Source organism: Dipodomys ordii, unplaced genomic scaffold (genome assembly GCF_000151885.1).
Source record: "Dipodomys ordii isolate 6190 unplaced genomic scaffold, Dord_2.0 Scaffold282, whole genome shotgun sequence".
In the NCBI taxonomy this organism is placed as follows: domain Eukaryota; kingdom Metazoa; phylum Chordata; class Mammalia; order Rodentia; family Heteromyidae; genus Dipodomys; species Dipodomys ordii.
The window spans coordinates 190,548-209,845 of record NW_012267498.1 but is presented as its reverse complement, the minus strand read 5'-3'; the positions used below and the strand labels follow the sequence as shown (position 1 = coordinate 209,845).

Here is a 19,298-nt window from a genome sequence, read left to right as displayed (position 1 = left end):
GTCTCGGAGGCGCGGGTGCAGCGCCGAGGTCCGGCGGCGGCCGCTCGCTCGGGCGCACGGGGTGGGGTGGGGGTGGGACGGGGTGGAGATCAGGAAACTCGGCCGGGCTCCGCCGCTCTCCACCCGGATCCCATCCGGGTCCACCCAGCGTCACCCCCTCCGGCCCGGGGCCGCGGAGCACTCCGTCGGAGGCTTGGGCAGGGACGGAAGGACGCTGGGCCCCTCCAAGTAGAAAGTAGGAGGAGACTTTGGGAGCCTGGGCCCCGGGAGTCGGGGCTCGGCTGCGAAGGGTGAGGCGGGCCGGGCTGGGCTGGGCTGGGGAGGCCAGGGGCGGGGAGAGGGGCGGCTCCTGGCGCGGCGGGGAGGGGGGACCTGCAGGCCCGAGGACCTCTCCCCCAGGTGGGGAGCTGCGCCTCAGCCTTGGGACCAGATCCCCCCAAGGCCTGCCCCCTGCAGCCTCTCCTCGGCCTGGCCCCGCCACCGCCCCCCGCGATGCGGGGTCATCTCTGCGAACTCCCCTGGGTTCTGGCCCCGTAGGGAAACGTGTGTGCTTCCTCTCAGCCGCATTGGAACTCGGAGCTGGGAGTGAGTCTCCACAGAGCCAGATGGTGACTGCCTGTGGAATTAGGACGGGGTGACCCAAGGCTGGCCTTGGAGAGGGCCACTTCCCTGTACACTCGTGGATAGTTAGAACGAGGGCCTCGGCAGGGTGAGGGAGAGCCCTGGGGCTGAGCAAGCTGGGCTGCATCGCAGGTGGCCCTAGGACTTGGCATGGGGGGGGGGGCTAGCCTAGGACCGGAAGGGTCATGTACATGTGTGGGTTTGAGAGACACTGGAAGGGCCATGTACCCACTCCAGATGCAGGTTCTTTGCCAGAATTCTTAGTCTGATGGCTAGCTCCAGCCTTCAGGACTCACGCCGGGTTCTCTTAGTCCATGCCCATCAGTAGGCTCAGGAGAAGGAATGCCTGGTTGGGCTCTGGCTTGACCCAGGTGGATGCCCATGCAGGATGCCCAGTGGGACCCGGCGCTTAGGGGTTGAGCAGTGCTACATTCCACTCATGGTGTCCTTGGAGCTCTGCTGGTAACCAGGGTGTCACCAGGATCCCCTGGTGGAGCGCGGAGCCTGTAGCTGCCCCCTCTCAACCGGACACGGATTATTGCATCCGGCTCAGCTCTGCCCAGGAGCTGGGGGGCAGTGGGCTCCCAGCCTTTCTCCCACTCCCCACCCAGCCACGCCTTCCTGGTTCCTCTCAGTCCTCAAGCACCTTGGGAGCCCAAGAGAACTTTGCAGGACACCATGTGACCCCATCCAGATACACACAATCGCCATCAGAAGTCAGATGCCAAAAAGAAAATGGAACACTCCCGCTTGTCTACCCACTCAGAGGCACTCCAGCGACCTCGTGGGGCCTTGCGGGGCCTCACTGCCCGGGTGCCTGGCCTGAAAGGGATCAGAAGGCAGAAAAAGGATAGGGAGAACATCCTTGTAAGCTTTTTAGGGGCTGCAAGACCCCGACAGTCTCAGGGGACCATGACCCCCCCAGAACTGAAGTAACAAAACCGTGTACACATGTCATGCCGAAGAACTCACCGAGTCCCCAAGTCCCAACAGCACATTCGGTGGGAAGTCCCTGAAGTTTTCACTGGTAAAGAAACAGAAGCTCAGAAAGGGAGAGTGGCTTGCCCCAAGATTCCTGTTAATTTGTGGTTGTGTGTGAGAGCATGGAGTAGCCCAGGCCCTGCGCCTCTGCTGTGTGGTCCCGGTTGACATGCACCAGGAGGGGCAGGAAGGAGCCTGTTTCCAGGGAGAATGGACCGCAGAGGGGAAAGTGCAGTCTGGTCCAATCCAGTTATGTGCAGCTGGTACCCGGAGGCAGACGACTGGAATAAAGCCTCTCCAGTGGAAGGCCATAGTAGGCAGCAGTGTGGGTGGGTGGGTGAAGGTGTCCAGAACACTGCCCAAGCCCAAGGCGTGGGCACCATGCTGCTCCCCGCCCTTTTTGGGATGCTATGGGCATTGGCTGATGGGTAAGCAACCCAAGACCTCTTGGCTACGGCCCTCCTTTGAAACCCATGTCCAGGGACCCTCTGGGGTATCAGACTCCCCTCCCCTCAGTTTCTCTCCTGTTCTCCTTGCTTGAGGGATCTCCTCTGGGAGTTAGCTTTTAAGGGCCTAGCATCATAGGACCTGGCTTCCTGGTGACCGAGGGGACAGGGGCAGCAGCTGTGGTTTCCTATCCATGGACAGGCGGTGGTGTGAACGGATAGAGACCGTCCACGTGGAAGAGGAAGTAGCCCCTCGTCAGGAGGATGTGGTGCCCTGTACCAGCCTCTACTATTACAGCCGCCTCGGCTGGAGGCTGGACCTGCCTTGGAGTAGTGGATCGGGGCTCACCAGGCCCCCGGCGGCTGGGCTCTGTACCATCTACAAGTGAGTGAGGCTCAGTCTGCTGAGCAGGAAAGGAAAGGAGTGATGGCTGGACATCCTGAGTCAGGGAGGGCCAGGCATGAGCAGGCTCTAGGGAAGTAGGTTTTGGGTGGTTTGGGGAAGGGTGGAGAGCGAGGGATGGGGTGGGAGGCGGAGAGGGCATCATGGTGGGCAGAGCAAGGAGAGGTACAACGTTTGCGGCCTTCAGCAGCATTCTGACCATGCAGGTGGAGAGATGAGGGTCAGGAGGGGGTGTGATGTGATAGATGGTCAGAAACAGGCAGAAAGTCCCAGACCTTTCCCCATGATGGGACGGGGCTGGATCTTTATGTCTTCTCCTTTGCTCCTTGCTTGGGGGATGCAGGCCCCCCGAAACCCGGCCTGTCACACGGAACAGTACAGTGAGGGTTTGCTGCCCAGGCTGGGGAGGCACCCACTGCACTGAGGGTAAGCACCCCGTCTAGGGGAGCCCACGTGGGGTGAAGGGGAGGTAGCTGTCCTCCCTGCTCACCGTCTGGACGTGCCCCATTCTCTCCTCCACCCACCACAGCCATTGCTGAAGCCAGGAATGACAGCCACTGCTTTGCCACACGGCAGTGCCAGCCTCTGGCAGACTCCAGGAACGCTTCGGCGGGAAGCCTGGGGGAGTGCTGCGCCCATTCCTGGGGTCGCAGCTGGTGGGACGGGGGTTCCCAGGCCTGCCTCCGCTGTTCCAGCCCGCGCCTTCCAGGTGGGTCTGCAGATCTCAGCCACAGGACAGGCCCGTGTTGACCCTCCCAACTCTGACTTTTCCGCAGGGCCCTGCCTGTGCCACACGGGCTGTCAGGGGCCTGCGATCTTTCCTCCCCCTCTCCCCTAGCCCTCCGTCCCTGCACTCGGAGGCTCATGCGTGGTCTCCCTCCCAGGCAACAGCTCCGCCGCAGCCCTCCTGCAGCCCCTTGCCGGGGCTGTGGGCCAGCTCCGGAGCCAGCACCAGCATCCCTCGGCCACCTGTGCCACCTGGTCCGGTTTCCACTACCGCACTTTTGATGGGCGTCATTACCACTTCCTGGGCCGCTGCACCTACCTGCTGGCGGGCGCTGTGGATTCCTCCTGGACGGTGCACCTCAGGCCTGGGAGCCACTGCCCCCAGCCTGAGTCCTGTCAGCTGGTGAGGGAGGGCGATGAGATCCTCGGAGGGCTGGACACACAGACAGTAGCGTCTCACCTCATCCTTGGCTCACCTCTCCAGGTCCAGGTGATGATGGGTTCAGATGAGGTGCTGGTCCAGGCTGGAAACGTCTCTGTGAACGGGCAGCTCGTACCCAGTGGGGAACCGCGGCTGCTCCATGGTGAGGGCTAGTCCCTTCTCTGGGACAACCTACTCTCCCCCTTGGGTCTGAAGGGTAGCTGCTGCCCCTCTTGCTGTCAGGAGGGCTTTGGAACCAAGGATCCAGGAGGATGTGGACCTGGCCTTCCGATCCCCGCCCCTCCAAGGGTGACTCAGAAAAGTTCCTCTGCCTAACCTCCTCAGTTTCCCTTCCTGCCCCAGGGCAGAGTTACTGTGGTTGGGACAGAATGAGTGTATGTGTTTGCGTACACATATTGGGTGTGTATATGGAGCATGCGTATGGGGTGTGTGTGTGGTGTGTATAGACATTGGGTATGTATGTGGAATGTATATATGCTTTGTGTGGCACATACATGATGTGTGTATATGGTGTGGCATGTGTGCGTGTATGATATGTGTATTATGTGTATATGGACTGGGTATGTGTGTATCCTTGTGGTGGTATGTGTTTATGTATGTGTGGTGTGTATGGGTGTATATAGTGCACATTTGATGCATATATATGACATCTATGGTAGTTTTATGTTGTATATGTGGGGTGTGTATGGGGACGCATGTGTGTGTGGGTGCTGTGTGGTTTGTAGTTTGTCCTCACCGGAGTGTCCACATGAGCTGTGAGGATTCCCTCCCTCCCCTCCCTCCCCTCCCCTCCCCTCCCCTGGACAGTGGGGACCCCCGCAGTGGGGGTGGGAATGTGGCTATGGGAGGCTGGGGGTGACTTCTTCTTCCCAGGGCTCAGCCTGCAGTGGCAGGGAGACTGGCTGGTGCTGTCCGGAGGCCTGGGGGTTGTTGTGCGGCTGGACAGGACCAGTTCCATCTCCATCTCTGTGGACTCTGAACTCTGGGGACAAACGCAGGGCCTCTGTGGGCTCTACAATGGCCAGCCTGAGGGTAGGTGGCATGCAGCCCGGTGACTGGCGCTGGGAGGAAGGGGAGACAGAACTCCATGTCCAGCACCTGCCTCGTCCTTCCTCAGATGACTTTTGGGAGCCTAGTGGGGGCCTGGCCATGCTAGCTGCCACTTTTGGGAATTCCTGGAGGGTTCCTGGCTCTGAGGTAAGACCCCTGTCCTGGGCCCCCACCCCAGGGGAGGTCCCCAAGGGTAGAGGGAGCAGGCCCCAGGTCCCTTAGGAAACTTGGTGTCAGATGCCACCCACATCCCAGCTACTTGCTGTAAACAATAACACACAAACACACACACACACACACACACACACACAGGTCACTGACCAGCTTTGGCCCTTTAGCCAGTTGTCTAGCTCTTGCCTGTGACTCTGTCCACCCTGTCCCCTGAAGCTGGCTGATTGCTTGCCTTAGTGACTCTGGAGGATGTCAGCTAGTGGACATGATGGTGGGGCCTTGAAGCAACTAGGGTCGCCGTCACCTTCCTGATGTCCCTTATCACTACCTCCTGCTCTGGCTCCATGGGTCCCCAGCCTGAGTGTCCGGATGCAGTGGAGGTGGCCCAGGGATGTGCGGGCCCTCTGGGGGGCACAGAGGCAGGCATGGAAGTTGGCCAACTGCAGGCGGAAGCCCAGGATGTGTGCCACCAACTGCTGGAGCCTCCATTCCAGCAATGCCATGCACAGGTATGGGGGGGGAGGGGCCGGCAGTGACGCGCTCCAGAGAGAGAGGGGCCCATGGGTGGCCTGGGCAGAAATCAGCCAAGCCATCGCCTCCCTGTCCTGCGTGTTGTCTTTGGACACCAAGTGGGAACAGAGTGGCATCTCTGTGTATTCTAAGCATTCTCTGGCTCGTTCTGTTTGATTCTAAGTCAGGGTGTGAAGGAAGTTAGGGGTGGGAGGTGCTGCTGGTGACAAAGGCGTTTGCTGGCTGCGGGCTTCCTTCTTGGCAGGTTTCCCCGGATGAGTACCACGAGGCCTGCCTCTTCTCCTACTGTGCCAGAGCCACAGCGGGCGGTGACCGAGAGAGCCGGCGCTCGGCTGTGTGCGACACCTTTGCCAGCTATGCCCAGGCCTGTGCCAGACAGCGTATCTACCTGCACTGGAGGACGCCTGGCTTCTGCGGTACAACGCAGCCCGCCCTGCCCTGCCCAAGGCTCTGACCCAGGGACCTGGCAGGTCCTCGTTTCCCCAGGGCACTGCCACCCGAGTGCTCGCCCAGCTGCTTCCCAGAGTCTCATGGGCCCTTCCTGTACCCACAGAACGCCTGTGCCCAGGAGGCCAGCTCTACTCGGACTGCGTCTCACCCTGCCCACCCAGCTGCTCTGCCGTGGGCCCAGGCGAGGACGGGTCCTGCGGGGAAGAATGTGTGAGTGGCTGTGTGTGCCCGCCTGGCCTCTTCTGGGATGGTGCCCTCTGTGTGCCCGCTGCCCGCTGCCCTTGCTACCACCGGCGCCAGCGCTACGCCCCCGGGGACGTCGTACACCAGCTCTGCAACCCATGGTGGGTCCTCTGGCTTGCTGGGGGGTCAAAGCCAACCGGCTTCCCCTGACCCCGACCCTATTCTGTCTCCGAACCTGCACCCCCCAAATTGGCATCTTACTCCAAGGCCCCCTTCACACTGACCTGTGTGTGGCCTATGACCTCTCTTGGTATGATTAATAGCCCCGTTTAAATACCTGGCCAGCTGGCCTCTCACCCCTTCAGGGAAGGGAGGGGTGTGGGGGAGGAGAACCAGGGGGTGCAGGATCATTCTCCCATTCTCACCCCACTCAACCTTTGGCTCCAGTGTAAGGGCAGATGTCACAACACACTGTCCCTTCCCATGTGTCCACAGTGTCTGCCAGGAGGGCCGCTGGCACTGTACCCAGGCTCTGTGCCCTGCCGAGTGTGCCGTAGGTGGTGATGGACATTACTTCACCTTCGATGGGAGGAGCTTCTCCTTCCGCGGTGGCCCAGGCTGCCGCTACAGCCTAGTGCAGGTGGGCAGAGGGTAAACTGAGAAGGGGGTGTGGCCTCACCAGGATCCCGGGATAGCACAGGGAAGGCCAATAACTGAGGACACAGAGTCCTGCAGGGAAGCCCAGTGAGAGAGCGTGCCACACCTGTGGCATCTCTGCCGGCTCCACCCCTGCAGAGGTGGCAGCCTAGAACTAAACCCACCTCACAGTCTCAGGCCATGTCCACAACACAGCCCTGGGGAGAGAAGCCCCCTCCCCCCCCCCGCCACATCAGCCTTCCCACAAAGTTGGAGCACTGCCCAAATTCTACAGCCCCTGCCCACATGCACACTAAGGCTTACATACACAGACACATGTGTGCACACACCTGCATGCACACACCTCCACATACAAACTTGCCTGCACACACATCATATACACCAACTCGTACTTCGCAGTCTGGCTGGCTGGAAGGTGCTGGGTGAGGCTGAAGGGGCTTGGGGGCCCCGAGGGTCTGCCCCATCCCTGCTTCCTCTGTGTCCCCCCAGGACTCTGTGCAAGGCCAGCTGCGGGTCGTACTGGAGCACGGGGCCTGTGACTCTGGGAGCTGCCTCCACGCCCTCTCTGTCTCCCTGGGTGACACTCACATCCAGCTCAGGGACTCAGGTAGCCTCAGCCGCTCCTCCTTGGGGTGCTGACCAGGCCTAGTGTCCCCCTTTCCTTGCCCTACAGACTCTACGCCTCCCCTCATGCTCCTTCACGCGTTGGGGCCCAACAACACTTCCCCCCGACTCCAGCAGCTCAAGTCACTCACTGCCAGCACCCTGGCCCTCACCTCTCTGGGGGCAGATACACCATCCTGAGGACATTCTCCAAGCCATCTTCTGCCCCCATGGGGGGGGGGAACACCCATCCTACACTCCTGAGGGTCTGAAAGCAGGAGCAGCCAGGCCAGCTCCTCCCGCCCACGGTCCCTGACACAGCTGCTGGGGCTCTGCCCCGTTCCAGCCATGGAGGCCATGCAAAGGATATGCAAAAATGGGCAATGACAAGCGAGCAGGATGTTTTTGGAATGGGCAGGTCTCAAGTGGTATAGGTGCCCACTTCGGGGGGGGCGCTCCAGCGGCCCCCACAGCCAACCCTAAAACAAGCTCCCTTCCAAGTCCTTGCTCCTGGTAGCCTCTTCTCCGCCCCCCCCATAATTCCCCCTGTTCCATCTAGGTGCCGTGCTGGTGGATGGGCAAGATGTCCACTTGCCCTGGTCTGGTGCTGGGGGAGTCCAGGCCTCCCACGCCTCCTCCGCCTTCCTGCAGCTACGCTGGCCTGGAGCTCGGGTCCTCTGGGGAGTAGCCAGCCCTGCTGTCTACATCACCCTCCATCCCCGCCACGCCCACCGGGTGTGCTGGGCGGCGGCAGGTCAGGGGCGGGGTGTGGCTGTGGGGGGCCATGGATTTAACCCCCCTCATGTCCTCCTTGGCCTAGGTGCTGGGGCTGTGTGGCACCTTCACCTGGACCCAGCAAGATGACTTCCTGACGCCCGCTGGGGACATGGAGACCAGCATCCCCGCCTTTGCTAGCAAGTTCCAAGTGTCTGGTGATGGAAGCTGCCCCTCCGTGGACAGTACCCTGCTCGCTCCTTACAACAGCCACCTGCAGCACCTCCCAAAAGCGGAGGCGGCCTGTGCCATCCTACACAGCCCAACCTTCCAGGTAGCCAGCTCGTTCTGTCCCGTACCTGTTGAGCACAAGGGACCAGATCCAGGGCCAAGCTGCCAGCCATAGGAAGGCAGCCACGGGGAACCCAAGAGGAAGAGCTGACCCTTTTCCTCTCTGCCCAGGAGTGCCACGGGCTGGTAGACAGGGAGCCGTTCCGGCTGCGCTGCCTGGCGGCTGTGTGGGGCTGCGCCCCTGGCCGGGAATGCCTGTGCACCGTGCTGTCCGCCTACGCGCACCGCTGTGCCCAAGAGGGGGCCCGGCTGCGTTGGAGGAACCAGACTCTGTGCCGTGAGTCCCTTCCCCTTCCCCTCCCCCAGCCTCCTTCTAGAAGGGGTGGGAGTAGGCGGGACCTCTGATCTTGGGGAACTGGCTGGCTTCTTCTCCTAGAAGACACGCCCACGTGTGTGTCTCTTGTGTCCAGCTGTCGTGTGTCCTGGTGGCCAGGAGTATCGGGAGTGTGGCCCCACGTGCGGTCACCACTGCGGGGAGCCAGAGGATTGTGAGGAGCTGGGTGGCTGTGTGGCAGGCTGTAACTGCCCCCCGGGGCTTCTGTGGGACCCTGAGGGCCAGTGTGTGCCCCCCAACTTATGCTCCTGCCAGCTTGGAGCCCGCCGCTATGCCCCTGGCAGTGTCACCGTGAGGGACTGCAACCACTGGTGAGGGCGGCAGGGTGGGGAGGGGAGGGAGGGTGGGGAGGGAGTGGGCGGGCTGTGCTTGCCACACTGATAGACCCTCTCCAAGATGGAGCCCGGCCGGGTCCCAGAGCTCGGTCGAGTTCTGTCTCTATTGAGTTTTACTCTCTTGATGATAAAGCAGTGAAGTGAGAAATGGAAGAATTGTTCCCACTTGGCAGATGAGGAAACTGAGGCTCAGGTAACCTCAACGGCTTGTGGCTGAGAAGCAGAGGCAGGTTTAGGCTGAGGAGGCAGGGCCAGATCTCTGAGAAGGAGCACTTGGGAGCTGGGCAGGAAAAGTTGATCTGGTGTCTATTCCATACGAGCAGATCAGCCTGGGGGTTCATGGAATATGGATTCCTAGGATGGCTGCTTCCGGGGTGAGCCAGAGGCCTGCTGGGCCTGCCTCTCACTCCCTGTCTCCCACCCTCGGGCAGCATCTGTCAGGAAAGAGGCCTCTGGAATTGCACAGCTCACCACTGCCCCCCACTGCAGACAGTCTTCTGTCCCCAGGAGCTCATCTATGCTCCCGGTGCCTGCCTCCTTACCTGCGACAGCCCCAGTGCCAACCAGAGCTGCCCAGCTGGCAGCACGGACGGCTGTGTCTGCCCCCCGGGCACTGTGCTACTGGTAAGTCCAGCAAGAGGCAACGAGGAGGCCTTTCCTGTATCAGTGCGCTGCCCGCCCCCATAGCGGCTCTCAAACCATGTCCCGATCCTCTGCCCAGGCTGAGCGCTGTGTGCCTCCGGAGCTCTGTCCCTGCCGGCACAGTGGGCAGTGGTACCCGCCTAATGCCACCATCCAGGAGGACTGCAACACTTGGTATGCCCCATCCCTGTGACCTTCTGACCTTGGGACCCTTGATTCCCCAGATATCATGCCTGCCCACCCGCCACTAGGTACCCAGGTGCTAGAAGAGGTTGAGATGGGGGTCTCCAGACTGGCTTGGATCCTAGGGACCCTCAAGGATCCCCCCGTGCCAGAGTTAGCTCTGTTCTCAATAACTATCCCTGTCCCTTGCCCACAGCGTGTGCCAGGGTCGGCAGTGGCATTGCACAGGTCATCGGTGCAGCGGACGGTGCCAGGCCTCGGGTGCCCCCCACTATGTGACGTTTGATGGGTTGGCCTTCACCTTCCCGGGGGCCTGTGAGTACCTGCTGGTGCGAGAGGTCAGCGGCCACTTCAGCGTCTCCGCCCAGAACCTGCCCTGCGGGACCAGTGGCCTCACCTGTACCAAGTCCCTGGTTGTCCGTGTGGAGAACACTGCCGTGCACCTGCTCAGAGGTGGCTGTGGCAATGCCGGGGCGGGGGGCATTGCCAGTGGGCGAGGGGCACCGCTGTGTGGCTGGAGCCCAGATTCTCCGAGCTGGCTCCCCATTAGCCCAGTTGTCCTCAGTGTGGTGGGCTTGGCGGGAATCATCATTCTGGAAGCCTCCAAGCAATCAAAGCTTAGAGAAGCTTCATGACTTGCCCAAAGTCATGGAGGTAGAGAAGTTGGGAGGGAAGGCTGACTGTGCCCCCACAAGAACCTAGAAGAGCCGTGGCTGCAGGCAGGGGCTGACTTCCTCTCCTCTTCCACAGGCAGGGCAGTGATGGTGAATGGGGTGAGCGTCCGACTCCCCAAGGTCTACACAGGCCCAGGGCTGAGCTTGCGCCACGCCGGCCTCTTCCTGCTGCTGACCACGCGCCTGGGCCTCACCCTGCTCTGGGATGGAGGTCAGCGCTGCCCTCATGCACTGCACCAGCAAGGCGGGGCCTCTTCCCAACCCCGGCCAATGCCTGCTCCAGCTCAGAGGTCAGGCCCGCCTCCTGACGTCCCCCACAGGGCAGATTTCCAGTGTGGCAGCCAGACCGCTAGTGCCCTCCCCAGTGCTCCTCACACCCAGTACCTTCCCCGGGTCTCAGCCAGGACAAATGACCCAGAGTTTCCAAATTGTATTTTTATGGTTCTGTTTTCCTTCATTATGAAAGCAATACCAGCTCACCCAAGAAACACTGAGAAAATACCAAGTTTTAGGAAGAAGAAATGAAAATAGATCTCCTAACATCCTACCACCCAAACACAAGCAGTTGGCATCTTGGAAATGTAACTGTTAGTGAGAATTTGAGAGAAACCAAAATAACTCTGTATGGACTTGGTACTGTGCAGCTGGGCTGCCCGGGGCTTCTGGCTAGCTCTGTGTGTGTGTGTATGTGTGGTATGTATCTGTATGTGTGTGAGGTGTATGGGTATGTGTGCGGTATGTGAGTGTATGAGGTATGTGTGAGGTATGTGTGTGTGTGGTATGTGAGTGTGTGTGGCATTAGTGTGTGTGGTGTGTCTTATATGTGTGGTGCATGAGTATGTGTGTGGTATGTGAGTGTGTGAGGTATGTGTGTGGTATGTGAGTGTGTGAGGTGTATGTGTGGTGTATGAGTATGTGTGTGGTATATGAGTGTGTGAGGTATGTGTGTGAATGAGTGTGTGTGGTTTGTGTGTGTGTGGTATATGAGTATGTGTGTGGTAGTGTGTGAGGTATGTGTGTGAATGAGTGTGTGTGGTTTGTGTGTGTGGTGTATGAGTATGTGTGTGGTATATGAGTGTGTGAGGTATGTGTGTGAATGAGTGTGTGTGGTTTGTGTGTGTGTGGTATATGAGTATGTGTGTGGTATATGAGTGTGTGAGGTATGTGTGTGAATGAGTGTGTGTGGTTTGTGTGTGTGAGTATGTGTGTGGTATGTGAGTGTGTGAGGTATGTGTGTGAATGAGTGTGTGGTTTGTGTGTGTGGTGTATGAGTATGTGTGTGGTATATGAGTGTGTGAGGTATGTGTGTGAATGAGTGTGTGTGTGTTGTGTGTGTGTGGTATATGAGTATGTGTGTGGTATGTGAATGTGTGAGGTATGTGTGTGGTATGTGAGTGTGTGAGGTATGTGTGTGGTTTGTGTGTGTGTGGTATATGAGTGTGTGAGATAGTGTGTGGTGTGTGTGTGTGGTGTATGAGTATGTGTGTGGTATGTGAGTGTGTGAGGTATGTGTGTGGTATGTGAGTGTGTGAGGTATGTGTGTGGTTTGTGTGTGTGTGGTATATGAGTGTGTGAGATATGTGTGTGGTGTGTGTGTGTGGTGTATGAGTATGTGTGTGGTATGTGAGTGTGTGAGGTATGTGTGTGAATGAGTGTATGTGGTTTGTGTGTATGGGTATATGTGTGGTGAATGCACCAATGTGAATGGTATGTGTGTGAATGAGTGTGTATGGTATGTGTAGTATATGTGGGTGTGGTATGAGTGTGTGTGATGTGTGTGAGCGTGTGGTATATGTGTGTGTTGTATGTGAGTGTGTGTGTGTGTGTGAGAGAGAGAGGTATTCTCATATTTGTTTTCCAGCCAGAATCTGGTCTGACAGAAGATTCCTGGCTCCCCAAAAGCAGTTTATTTGTTTAGTGCCAGTCCTGAGACTTGAACTTGGGATCTGGGTGATGTCCCTTAGCTTTTTTTCCTCAAACCTGATGCTCTGCTACTTGCGCCACACCTCCACTTCCAGCTTTTTGCTGGTTAATTAGAGATAAGAGTCTCATGGACTTCCCTGTCTGGGCTGGCTTTGAACTCTGATCCTGAGAGTTCAGACTCCTGAGTAGTTAGGATTGCAAGCGTGAGCCACTGGGATTCAGCTCCCAAAGAAGTTTCCTTAGGGAAGCAGGCTTCTAGTTTATCCCCCCCAAATATTGGTCTCTTCATTTGATACTGAAAGTTACCCCTCTCCCCAAAGGAGCCAGTACCTCCTGTTGGGTGGGGATGTCTGCAAAGGATGGTGTTGTGCCTCTGGACTTTCCCTCAACCCCTACTCTGGCTGAGGGCCAGTGGAATATTTTTGTTGTTGTTGGTTGTGGGGCTTGAACTCTGGGCCTGGGCACTGTCCCTCAGCTCTTTAGCTCAAGGCGAGTACTCTACCACGTAAGCCACAGCGCCACTTCTGGTTTTCTGGTGGTTTATTGGAGATGAGTCTCCCGGTCGTTCCTGCCTGGCTGGCTTTGAACCGTGATCCTCAGCTCTCAGCCTCCTGAGTAGCTAGGATGACAGGTGTGAGCCCCCGCGCCCTGCTAGTGGAGTAACTTTTCTAATGATGTCACTAGGCACCCGGGTACTGATACAGCTGAGCCCCCGCTTCCGTGGCCGCGTGGCCGGGCTGTGTGGAGACTTCGACGGCGATGCCAGTAACGACCTGCGGAGCCGCCAGGGAGCCCTGGAGCCCATGGCGGAGCTGGCTGCCCATTCCTGGCACCTCAACCCCCTCTGCCCAGAGCCAGGAGACCTACCGCACCCCTGCACCGTGAGCACGGGTGGAAAGAAGGGAGGTGGGAGCCCTCCCGAGAGCAGAGGGCTGGGGTGGTGTCCAGGACGTGCCTCCCGCCGCAGGTGAACGGCCAGCGAGCGCCCTGGGCCCGGGCCCGCTGTGGAGCGATACTGCACCCACTCTTTGCCCCTTGTCACGCCGAGGTGTCCCCGCAGCAGTACTATGAGTGGTGTGTGTACGATGCCTGCAGGTGAGGGGGACCCGCCAAGGGTGGGGACGGGGGCGCACCCAGGGCAGGGAGGGGCACTGGGCTCACCGCTCCCCCTCGCAGCTGTGATTCTGGCGGTGACTGTGAGTGCCTGTGCTCGGCCATCGCCACCTATGCTGACGAGTGTGCCCGGCGTGGACGCCATGTGCACTGGCGCAGCCAGGAGCTCTGCCGTGAGTGTGCCTGCTGGATTTTTTTTTTTTGTCAGTCGTGGGGCTTGAACTCTGGGTCTGGGCGCTGTCCCTCAGCTCTTCAGCTCAAAGTGAGCTCTCTACCATGTGGGCCACAGCGCCACTTCCAGTTTTCTGGTGGTTCATTGGAGATCAGAGTCTCACGGACTTTCCTGCCCAGGCTGGCTTTGAACCGTGATCCTCAGCTCTCAGCCTCCTGAGTAGATAGGATGACAGGCATGAGCCACCAGCGCCCAGCTGTGAGTGCACCTTTTGAAAGGTGCCTGTCCTGTCCCGCCAGCCATTTAGTTACTCAACCCCCCCGGGGCTGTGGCCCTGCGGTCTGGTGCCCTCAGGCCTCAGTGAGCCATGGTTCTCTCTCTCCTGTCCGCTTAGCCCTGCAGTGTGAAGGGGGACAGGTGTACGAAGCCTGTGGTCCCACGTGTCCCCCCACCTGCCACCACCTCCATCCAGAGCCTGGATGGCACTGCCAAGCTGTGGCCTGTGTGGAGGGCTGCTTCTGTCCCGAGGGGACGCTGCTGCACGGTAGGTAGTCAGGCGGGCGGAGGGTCAAGGACACAGGCTGGGGCGAGGCCGCAGGGCCGGGGCGGCGGGCCGGGGCGGTGCAGGTGCACATTCCTCTCTGTGCTGTACCTTCAGGAGGCGCCTGCATGGAGCCGGCCGCCTGTCCCTGCGCGTGGGGGGACAGCTTCTTCCCGCCGGGCGCTGTGCTGCACAAGGACTGCGGGAATTGGTAAGTGGGGGTGCCTGGGGGGCAGCTTGGGTCCCCCCCGACTGGCCCAGCCCAGCTCGTGGCTGACTCCGGGCCCCTGTGCTCAGCACGTGTCGGGAGAGTCAGTGGCACTGTGAGGAAGACGGTGCCGCCTGTGAAGAGCCGATGCCCAGCTGCGCCGAGGGAGAGGCGCCGTGCCAGGAGAGTGGCCACTGTGTGCCCCGCGAGTGGCTTTGTGACAACCAGGATGACTGTGGCGATGGCTCCGATGAGGAGGGTGCGTGCCTTCGCCTCGGGGGTGGCTTCCCGGGCAGCTGCTTCCGTTGCCAGGAGCTACGGGAGAATGCTCTGATTCTCCTGAGCCCGGGGGCTTCTCTGCAACCCTCTGGGTCTGGAACACCCCGCCTCTGCCCTCCTGTCTTGTGCCAGGCTGCGCCACGCCAGGCTGTGGGGAAGGACAGATATCCTGCCACTCCGGCCACTGCCTGCCCCTGGCCCTGCTCTGCGATGGACAGGATGACTGTGGAGATGGCACCGATGAGCAAGGCTGCCCGTGCCCCTCCGGCTCCCCGGCCTGTGCTGACGGGCGCTGCCTGCCCCTGGCCCTGCTGTGCGACGGTCGTGCGGATTGTCCAGACGCTGCGGATGAGGAGTCCTGTCTGGGTGAGCTGTCTCGACCCTACGCTAGCCCACAGGGTGCCTTTCCCACCAGGCCCAGATCCTAGCGGAGCCTGCCCTCCCCCCCGGCTCCTCTTTGGCAAGTTGGCACCTGCACCCTACACTGAAAGCAGGGGCAGTATCCGGGGACTACCTCCTCTCTCTGACTGCAGGCCGGGTAAACTGCGCCCCGGGGCAGGTGTCCTGCATTGATGGAGGTTGCATAGACGCCCTCCGGTTGTGTGATGGCGTCTGGGACTGCCCGGATGGAGCGGATGAGGGGCCTGGGCACTGCCTCCTGCCCTCTCTGCCCACGCCTCCTGCAGACACCGTGCCCGGCCCCTCCACTTCAAGTCCCTGGGGCAGCGCCAGTCCTGGTGAGTCTCCTCGAGGAGATGGGGGTGCAGAAGCTGAAGGGCTGAGGGTCCGCCAGGAAGGACAGGAGGGAGCGTCTCAGAGGGAACGGCCACACTCTGGGGCTGCAGATGCTACAATCAGGAGTTGACGATAGTTGAGAGGGATTCAGGGACCAAACTTAATTTCTTGGCATTCAAGGCCTCCTTCTGAGGGGGAATCTAATGGAAATTTTTTGATAAGAAGGCTTTCAGAAAACCAACAGCCCAAGCCTGGCACTGGTGGCTCAGGCCTGTAATCCTAGCTACCCTGGAGGCTGAGATCTGAGGATTGTGGTTCAAAGCTAGCTCAGGCAGAAAACTTCATGAGACTCTAATCTCCAATCAACTACCTAAAAACCAAAGGTGGTGCCGTGGCTCAAAGTGGTAGAGTGCTAGCCTTGAGCAAAAAGGCTCAGGGATAGCACCCAGGCCCTGAGTTTGAGCTCCATGTCCGACAAAACAAAGCAAAACAAAACCCCAACAGCCGACTTCAAGAGGGCTCGGACTCCAGGAGCATGGGCTTCTGGGGCGGGGAGAGGGTCTCCTGAGATGTAGGGATGAGCCTGTCTGCTCCTGCCAGAGCCAGCACAGGTGCCCATTGCAGCGCCCCCCTGCGGCCCCTTGGAGTTCCGGTGTGGCAGCGGCGAATGTGCCCCACGGGGCTGGCAGTGTGACCAGGAGGAGGACTGCGAGGACGGCAGCGACGAGCTGGGCTGCCGGGGGCCCTGTGCTCCGCCCCACGTGCCCTGTGCCCACGGCCCCCACTGCGTGTCCCCGGAGCAGCTGTGCGACGGCCTGGCACAGTGCCCCGACGGCTGGGACGAGCACCCAGACACCTGCGGTGAGTGTGGCAGCCCCGGCCCTGGGCGGCTCCGCAGGCCGGGCAGGCCCGGCACGTCGCTCCCCGAGCACCACCGCCTTGGCCCCTGGGCCGCTCGCTCGGACAGGGACCCAGGGCTGAGGACATCAGAGACCAAGTGACCCTTGAGCTCCTTTGATCTTCTCTCATGAAGCTTTAAAATAACATTTTTCTTTTGCGCTTCCCTGCAGGCCCAGGAGAGAGGGGAAGGGGCAAAATGTTGTCTCTGCTCACGTTTGGACGAGGGGGTGGAGGGCGATTCCGAGGGCGTGGAGAGGGGTCTGTGTGCAGAGTCTTCTCACCTACCCTCCCCCCCATCAGAGCAGAACCCTGCAAGTCAGTCCTCAGGCCCTGGCCGCCTCTCTGGAGAGGAGGTCCACAGGCCCCAAACTCAGGGCCTTTCCCTCCTGAACCCCTAGAAAAGGAGTGGACCCCGTGCCTCATGCCTGCCTTCCTCTCCTAGCCGGCAAGGTGTGAGCACTGCAGACATTTCTCAACTATCCACAGGCTCTACCCAGCTGCCCCCATGCCAAGGGCTCCTCCCCTGTCGTTCGGCTCCCTGGCTGTGCCTGAGTCCCCAGCGGCAATGTGATGGGATCGCTGAGTGTCCCCAGGGCGAAGATGAGCTGGGCTGTGGTATGAACACTTTGGTGGGGGAAGAGGAGGGCGGAGGGGAGCAGTTGCTGGTCCTCACTCGCTGTGTTCTCCTTTCTTTCCCAGACAGTCTGTCAGCCCCACAAGGCCCCAACGAGACCGGGACCCCGTGCCCAGAATATGCATGCCCGAATGGCACCTGCGTTGGTTTCCAGCTGGTGAGGGTGGGGACCGGGGGCGGGGACGGCAGGGGCATTGTGCACCCGTGGGGCAGGAGCCGAGCTGTGGACTCTGCAGGTGTGTGACGGGCGTGCGGACTGTGAGTTGGCGGGTGAAGCAGAGCGCTCCCCAGAAGAACAGGGCTGTGGAGCCTGGGGTTCCTGGAGCCCGTGGGAACCGTGCAGCCACACCTGTGGGCCTGGGGTGCAGAGCCGGAGCCGCCAGTGCTCCCCAGTCCACCTCCCAGCCCTGCAGCTCTGCCTGGGGCCCGGGCAGGAGGCTCAGGCCTGCTTCACCGAGGCCTGCCCAGGTGAGGGGCAGGGTGGGGGAGAGGAGGGGAGGGGAAGGCCCCGGGCCTCCCGCTCTGCTCACGGCCCCTGTGCTCGCAGTGGACGGCCGATGGAGCTCCTGGTCTCCATGGTCCCTGTGCTCTGAGCCGTGTGGGGGCACCATGCTGCGGCACCGCCAGTGCCACCCGCCCCAGAACGGGGGCCGGGCCTGCGGCCTGCTGCCTGGGGACCCCCACAGCGCCCACCAGACCCGTGAGTGGAAGGCAGCTGGTCGGGGTGGTGGAGGGATTGCCACCAGACCCTGGGGGCGCGGGGAAGGAATGGCCCATCTGCCAGTGGGACACTGACCTCTGACCTTGGGTCCGGCCTGTTCTCAGAGCCCTGTCCTCAGGAGGGCTGTCCCAATGCCACCTGCTCTGGGGGGCTGGTGTTCTGGCGCTGTGCCCCTTGCCCTTTGACCTGCGAGGACATCTCTGGCCAGGCCACGTGCTCTCCTGACAGGCCGTGTAGCAGCCCAGGTAAGGGGGACTCTGGGCACAGGGGCTGTGGAGCCGCCTTGTCTGCATGGAAGACTCACCTTGGGCCTTTCCTAGGCTGCTGGTGCCCAGCAGGCCAGGTGAGGGGCAGTGAGGGGCGCTGCGTGCGGCCCCGGGACTGCCCCTGCCTGGTTGGGGGCGCCCGCTACTGGTCTGGGCAGCGGATCAAGTGGGATTGCCAGCTGTGCACCTGCCAGCACGGGCAGCCGAGACGCTGCAGGCCCAGCCCTGACTGTGCGGGTGAGCCCCCTCTTCCCTGGCCCCTCCCTCAGGAGCCCCGCCCTTCCCCCACCCAGCTGGGTACTCTACCCTGACTCCTGCTCTCTCTTCCTCTCCCTCTCTCTCTCTGTCTCAGTGGACTGTGGCTGGTCCTCCTGGTCCCCCTGGGCAGAGTGCCTGGGTCCCTGCGGCAGCCAGAGTGTCCAGTGGTCCTTCCGGAGCCCCACAAACCCACGCCTCTCCGGTCGAGGCCAGCAGTGCCGTGGCATCCACCGCAAGGCCCGCAGGTAGCTGCCGGGATCCTGCCCTCAGCTCTGCCTCCCGCTTAGGTGGCTTCTTGTGTGACTCCTTCTCCTGTAGGTACTTCATATACACTCAGACCCAAAATTAAGACCTTCCTTTGTGCCAGGCACCAGTGGCACACACACACCTGGAATCCTAGCCACTCGGGAGGCTGAGATCTGAAGATCAAGCCTTAAAGCCAGCCTAGGCAGGAAAGTCCATGAGACTCATGTCTTCAGTTGACTCCCAAAAATCTTACTCTGCTCCTTCTCTGTCTACATCCCCAGGACTCCCTGGGGACCCCAACCTTCTATTTCTAGGGGGGCAGAAAGAGCTCACAAGCACAGCCTGACAATTCCAGGGGCTGGAATTGTGTGGAGGCTCTGGGGGTGGGGGTGGGGGGACACAGCCTCCTGTGCCTGTCCAGTCGCTTTGGGACGGGCTGCGGTGTTGCACACGCTGCTACCTCACTCCTCTTTGGGCCACTTCCGATGTCCCAGATGTAGGACTGGGCGAGGTGATAAGGTGACGAGACAATTCAGTCCAGACTCCACCCCCTTCTCGCTGAAAGCCCTGAGCCCCAGGCCCGCCTCCTGAGCCCCAGGCCCATCCCCCTGAGCCCCAGGCCCATCCCCCTGACCCCCAGGCCCGCCTCCTGAGCCCCAGGCCCATCCCCCTGAGCCCCAGGCCCGCCTCCTGAGCCCCAGGCCCGCCCCCCTGAGCCCCAGGCCCATCCCCCTGAGCCCCAGGCCCGCCTCCTGAGCCCCAGGCCCGCCTCCTGAGCCCCAGGCCCATCCCCCTGAGCCCCAGG

At 60.8% G+C, this 19,298-nt stretch overlaps 1 protein-coding gene across 1 annotated transcript in view; it reads left to right on the top strand.

The window, feature by feature from the left end:
- Positions 1-1,983: 1,983 nt before the first annotated feature.
- The window catches only part of Sspo (SCO-spondin), a 60,505-nt gene continuing 43,190 nt past the window's right edge, over positions 1,984-19,298 (top strand). The window contains 36 exon segments of the mRNA XM_013036373.1: positions 1,984-2,030; positions 2,251-2,433; positions 2,795-2,877; positions 2,981-3,160; positions 3,336-3,580; positions 3,662-3,761; positions 4,493-4,651; positions 4,737-4,816; positions 5,197-5,349; positions 5,616-5,787; positions 5,925-6,165; positions 6,500-6,644; positions 7,151-7,268; positions 7,824-7,999; positions 8,085-8,312; positions 8,441-8,606; positions 8,740-8,974; positions 9,430-9,622; positions 9,720-9,814; positions 10,020-10,276; positions 10,574-10,708; positions 13,105-13,301; positions 13,388-13,515; positions 13,597-13,706; positions 14,100-14,249; positions 14,364-14,457; positions 14,544-14,713; positions 14,866-15,099; positions 15,267-15,470; positions 16,093-16,329; positions 17,068-17,159; positions 17,239-17,470; positions 17,550-17,702; positions 17,828-17,968; positions 18,044-18,226; positions 18,342-18,492. Of these exon segments, the coding sequence (XP_012891827.1) occupies positions 1,984-2,030; positions 2,251-2,433; positions 2,795-2,877; positions 2,981-3,160; positions 3,336-3,580; positions 3,662-3,761; positions 4,493-4,651; positions 4,737-4,816; positions 5,197-5,349; positions 5,616-5,787; positions 5,925-6,165; positions 6,500-6,644; positions 7,151-7,268; positions 7,824-7,999; positions 8,085-8,312; positions 8,441-8,606; positions 8,740-8,974; positions 9,430-9,622; positions 9,720-9,814; positions 10,020-10,276; positions 10,574-10,708; positions 13,105-13,301; positions 13,388-13,515; positions 13,597-13,706; positions 14,100-14,249; positions 14,364-14,457; positions 14,544-14,713; positions 14,866-15,099; positions 15,267-15,470; positions 16,093-16,329; positions 17,068-17,159; positions 17,239-17,470; positions 17,550-17,702; positions 17,828-17,968; positions 18,044-18,226; positions 18,342-18,492 (5,867 nt within the window).